The 6,043-nt window shown below is 34.6% G+C and overlaps 1 protein-coding gene across 1 annotated transcript; it reads left to right on the top strand.

Moving 5' to 3' along the window:
- The first annotated feature begins 1,719 nt into the window (after positions 1-1,719).
- Positions 1,720-5,789, top strand: LOC124355241 (oleosin-B6-like). The gene is made up of 3 exons (XM_046806284.1): positions 1,720-1,782; positions 3,215-3,451; positions 5,453-5,789. The coding sequence occupies exons 1-3, from the start codon at positions 1,777-1,779 to the stop codon at positions 5,714-5,716; spliced, it is 507 nt and encodes a 168-aa protein (XP_046662240.1). The 5' UTR covers positions 1,720-1,776; the 3' UTR covers positions 5,717-5,789.
- The last annotated feature ends 254 nt before the right edge of the window (positions 5,790-6,043 follow it).

Below are 6,043 nucleotides of genomic sequence, written 5' to 3' on the forward strand. Positions count from 1 at the left end.
AAATGATGAATGATTTTGATTTCAACCGAATTGTAGAATGCTCGATAAGAATTACCCGATAACCTAATAATCTTTATTAGAAGCCGTGATTATTATTCTATTGCGGGCCTTTGGACTTTGGATTAACCGATTATTGCTTGCATGAGTTAAAAAATTATATAAGTAAGATCGCTTGGGAGTTCAAGATTTGAAGATTGAAAAGAAAATTCGAAGTTCAATATAGAAATTATATCACATTTATATCACATATCATCAATTTAAAATTTCTTTTAATGGGGGTTTCATGATAAGCTAAATAACAGTGTAGTAGTTCCAATATTTTAAAGGGGCTCAGCTATAGAAATAGTTAATCTAAGATCTACTAGCTTGTTAACAGTCTTCTGTAAACTTTTTGAGATGTTAATGAAATGTATATGTAATTCTAATTTATATAATGTAATTTTTTAATTATAAACATTATGAATTTAGAAAGGTACATCTACTGTAAATGCGCCTATAAAACGTGCTTTATTCCATTTATAAAATTAGTAGATTAGGTTGTTTATAGATTACAAACAAAGTATGAAAATTTGCTTCTGAAGATGGCATTCGCAGGTGTGAGGGGAAATCGGTTCCTATCCTAAGTTCCTTCTGTCTAGCCAGGAACAGCGGATGCGGACAGCGAGAGCCTCAGCGAGCTCCTACCTGTACCACCCACTAGACGTGTTTTTTTTTGTTGGTGTGCCTCAAGGATCTGTCATTTCCGCGACCTATTTTTATAAATGTTTTATTTTTATAAATTATGTGTTAAAGTTGGAGGTAAAATAAAACCGAGTGCGTTTGTGGCAAAGTTAAAGTTTTCAGGAATCCTACATTTTATTTCTGGTGTGATTAGAGATTGTTAAAGAGAAGATCTAAGATGTGATGAATTAATTAAAGAAGTGAATTTCAAGATTAGAAAGACAACCATCACTAGGTCCCTGCCCTCAGACATTGGCCCTCCTCTAGAGTACAAACACCCCACCATGTTCAACTGTGTTTCGGAGCTTTGCTCAATTGAACCCTGTTGGTTTGCATATAATGGTGCATATCCGATGGATGTAGACTCTGCGCTGTGAACAGGCCAAGTAATATGTTTTGACATATGCCTAGAGTTCATTAAATTCAGAGCCAATTAATTTCAAACTATTTTTAAAAATCCTATTTTATGACTAGTGGTTTTGTTTCGTTGGTGGTTCATCTTCTCTCTGATTTAAATCGAGCTTTCTTCTGGATAAATATCAAATTTATTCCACATCCACAGGCTTGAAGACAAAAACGGGTCCTCTGGTTTATAAATATTAGTAGTGAAGGATTATTTAAAAGAATCGAAACAAATTAAGTACATTTTCATTGGAGATTAATATAAGTTTAAAGGTTTCCAGAACAACAATCTTGAGTATCTTCTTCAGGTGAAGTTTTCCCGCCCAGTTATGAAACGCCTATTTCTGTTTATTTTCGACTAAACGATGACATTTTTTGACAAATGTTGGAAACTTCTGATATCCAACCAATAGGAAGTCACCATGGGGCGACTCCCCTGCTTAGCAGTTCGCGCTCCGCTGGGCCTCGCCTCGCAAGCCAGGAAGACTTATGACCTTGCTGACTTGGGCGTGGTGTCGTGTCGATGGGCAGAGTTTTTGTGTATCAAGAGTCATCTTGCTCGTTTTTCCGAGCATTCCTCCCACTGGACTCTGCCCCCCCCGTATATAAGCCTTCTGTCCGGCCTCAGAGGTATTGTCCACTCCTCTCTCAGACATGAAGGTAAGTCAGGACTCGTTACTGCTTTCCACTTAATCTATTATCGTACATCTTCCACTTAATTGTAACATGACTTCTACTTAATTTCATAAAAAGGTTTTTATACTTGGTTTAAAACTCTCATTTTAATTGCGTAAATATTTTAAAGCGTATTTTGTGTATACATTATTATTTCAAATATTAAATACACTATTGATTTAACAGAAAACTGTAAACTATACTATTCAAATATGTCAGTTTATAATCTCTTTATAAACATTAAATATTATCTTTAATTTTATAACAAAATTATTTTCTAACGAAACTTTTTGTTCACAATAACATCGGATAAACCCTACTATAACATGCTTCATTCCGATAATTTAAGCTTCACATTCATCATCAAAGTTAAATCCTATAAAACTAGTACTAATATCAGTATGACAATGTTTATGATTTTTAAGCAATACAGTTTTTTAAATTTTGTGTTTTGATATTAATTAAGTAGTGATTACTATTAAAATAACCTGAAATCATTTACGTTAAATAATATTATCAACCTCTGTTCTTAGATTAATAATGCTTATTTTAATCTTTATTTAATAATTTTGTTTATCAATAAGATGAGTATATGCCATACAACCTTACTACTTCTTTCGATAAATTAAAATATTTCATGGCAGTGCTCCAAACATGTTTATATGGCATACATAAACATATTTTTAAAACTTAAATATTTGCCGTTTCACCGTGCAAAAACATTTATATTGCAGAATTTTTAAATTTGTTTTTGGTTATCTAAATAAATTTAATATATAGTATGTTATTGAAAAATAATTGACTCTCCGGCCAAATTGTATTAGTATCACCTCAAAACAAACCAAATTGCACTTGCTTGAAGTATATTTATTTACACCCTTCTTTTAATCTATTTGTTTACATGTCTTGCGCATTTAGTATTGTTACCTAAAAGGAACATCTTTTTGTAGAGTAATCACTTTCGGTTTCACATAACTTCAAAAATTTACGTGGTATTTTGGAAGTATTGTCCTTCAAGTAAGTTGTTTTGGAAGTCATTTAGTTACAAATTAGGAACTATTGATCTCCGTATTATTCTGAACAAGATCTGAATTTTTCGATTAGTAATATTTATAAAACTGTATTATTGTAAAAACACAATTAGTTTTGTGCTATACAGTTTAAGGTTGTAAACAATCAATTCGTACATGCTGCTCACATGTTGTTTTATGAACTAGTCTTCAACAATGATACAGTATGTATTATCATTACTAATAACTAAAATGTAAATTCGCGTCTTCTCTCTGCCGTGAGATCATCTCCTCAATGAAGAGTTGTCACTTTACGAACATCGCCTGTTCCTCTCCAGTTTTGTCTCAGACTTGTGTATTCAGTACTTCCTCTGTCACCTCTGACTTCACAGCCTTTTGCCCTGCAGGTCGCCCTGGTCCTCTGTGCCGTCCTGGCCTACGCCCGAGGGGCTGCCATCTACCCAGCCACCCACTACGTCCACACCCCTCAGTACGACTCCGCCGTCATCAAGTCCGACAGGCTCGGAGGTAACTTCGCCTACAGTTCTGTGGAGGCCCACGCCTACGCCGCTGTCCAGCCCGTGGTACAGAACGTCCTGTCCCCAGTAGGAGTGTCCTACACCGCCCACCGCCACCCCGTCTCGGTAAGTACCGACTTGGCCTCCGAGTAACATGTGCTGGAAACGTAGGGAATCAAAACCATAATTTACGCGCCTACAGTAGACCACTGTAGAAATGGCTGCAGCATAGTCCATCTGTCGTTATTCCATAATCATTCTTGAAAATTACAAACAAAATCATTATCTCCCCCTTTTTAAGTGTCCTCCCCTGATTCGGTCAACAATAAAAATTTATAATATTGCAGAGCATATTCTAACATATTTACAAACATTAAACATACTTGGAAAACATGTTTAAAACAAACGGATGGTGAATTCAAGGTAAAGAAAATAAAAACCAACCCATAGTGCATCCGTAACACTTCCTCCAGTTTTATATGTTAGCGTTATCTAACATGTTTTCCAGTTATTGGTATGTTGAAATTTGAAATCGCTTTAAATTTGTTTTTTACGCGTTCAACTATATCCTTGCTGTATAATACTGCTACTACTATTACTCAAACAAAATGTACGTGTTTAAAATTTAAGTTTGTATTGGAATGAGGACAACAGTAAAAATAATTATTTAGTGATAAGAGAAACTACGCAGTCGTAATATGGCTTTCTGTAATATCTCCTTCTGGACTTGACTTTATAACGTAACTCCTAAGAGATTAAATACTTTGAATCGTTCGTATGAAATGTAAACACTTTGTGTTTATGACAACAACAAATTTGGGTTTCATTGGAAACCATAATTTTGGGACTGTTCCCCATATGAATGGGATGAAACAAATTTTAAAATACACTTAAATTTATTTTCGAGTCTCATTGATTACTCAGAAATAAGAAGGAATACACGGCAAAAAGCGAACTGAACCCACTAAAAATCGAAAACTAATAACGGATAGAACAATTATTGCAGCCTTTAAAGATTTCATAAAGAACTGTGTGTCAGTTTGTATCCTCATATGTTTTCCTAATTGCCTGTATTTCCTGTAACCAATGAGTAAAGTAAAACAGCTGTTTGACTGTTATTACTGGTAGAGCATTACTGTCATAACCATTAGGAACTATTGATGTCATTAATTATTGGTATTCATTGAGATTACAGACATAGATATAGGGTATTTAAATAAAGTTTAAATGAAGGGAGGGCAGTTAGTATATTTACCACAGGAGGGAAATTCGTGGTTACTTTAAAAATTGACACTAACTGATCCGCTCGTGCTGTCAAACTTCTACAAAAACTGACACTTTACTCCCGTCATCACAAACACCATGAAAGTATTCCCTTAAACATCATTCTACGATGATTTTACGTCGGACTGTTAGTCTATTATAATTGAAAACCGTTCTTTTTTGTAAAAAGTATAAATATTTTTAAGTCACTTATTTTTTAATATACGTTATTTTTATTCAGTCACGACTTTTAAAATTCATATTCTACATAAGAGCTTTTATAAAGAGTATTTTTGAATTGTTTTGAGATTTTCAGGAAGAGTACTATAGGGCTAAAGTATCATATTACATTAAAAGAATGGACATGTTGTCTTGTTTGTGATTTTCTCAAATATTATTAACTAAAACAAATGTATGTGTGTTTAATCCAACAATATAAGCTGCTACTATTCAAACTTACAAATTTTGTCGTATTTTTAATTTACTTAGTAAATATCCAAACGATAGTTTAAATTTTTTCACAGATTTTAATAGGAATCATGGAACAAGAATCTTTATCTTAAGATGTGAACATTTTATTCCTCAAAATGCTCTTTAAATGGCTTAAATGTTACATTTTGCCTAGATTGTTTTTATTTACGAAATTATTATCCATTAAATTTTAGAATTTTGTGGTTTATTTGACAGTTTTTAGAACGGCTACTTAATATTAATAAATTTAACATTTTGGCATGGAAATTCCCTAGTTCAGGCCTAGTATTAGGCCTACATTTAAAAATATATATGTACTCATTTTATTCATTAAAAGTGTCTAGAACTTGCTGTGTTCTATTCAACTTATATATGATTTTCTGTTACTTTCAGTACCCGGTGGTCCCTGCTATCGTGCCTGCCTACGCTCCTACTGTTGTGGCCAGCGCTCCCTACGCTCCTTTCTACCCTGCCGCTGCTCCCATCGCCCCTATTGCCCCAATCATCCCCGGCGCCACCCCCATCAGTGAGGAAGCCCCAGCCCCCGAAGCTCCCCAGGCCCCCGAAGACTCCGCCCCTGAAGCCCCCGAAGCACCCGCATCCGATTCCATCGAGACCGCCTCCTCTGATGACTCCGTCACCATCGAGGCCGCATAGACTGATAGCCACGTCTCGTGGTTTAGGGCATTATTATTTTAATTTTTAGGTTAATAAATAAAATTAAAACCCACTGAGTTACTTTATTACGATGGCGATATTCATTCTTATCGATGTAGGCTAATTTTCAGATACAATTAGGTATCACATTACAATTTTCTTACAAATGGGTACGACAAACCCATATAGCTAAGAAAGTAAGAAGGAGTCTATGTAATATAGATCTGTCTTTTTACTTCTGCTAGATGGATAAGTTTATATAACATAATATATGATCAGATACGGATATCCAACACTACGGATTATGACGTAAGGGACGTCTGTGAC

This window comes from Homalodisca vitripennis, chromosome 2 (genome assembly GCF_021130785.1).
Source record: "Homalodisca vitripennis isolate AUS2020 chromosome 2, UT_GWSS_2.1, whole genome shotgun sequence".
Lineage (NCBI taxonomy): Eukaryota > Metazoa > Arthropoda > Insecta > Hemiptera > Cicadellidae > Homalodisca > Homalodisca vitripennis.

Bases quoted from the DNA above. Each gene is read 5' to 3' on its own strand.
- LOC124355241 (XM_046806284.1), top strand. The intron at 3,452-5,452 runs GTAAGTACCGAC...TGTTACTTTCAG, and splicing joins CCCACCGCCACCCCGTCTCG to TACCCGGTGGTCCCTGCTAT.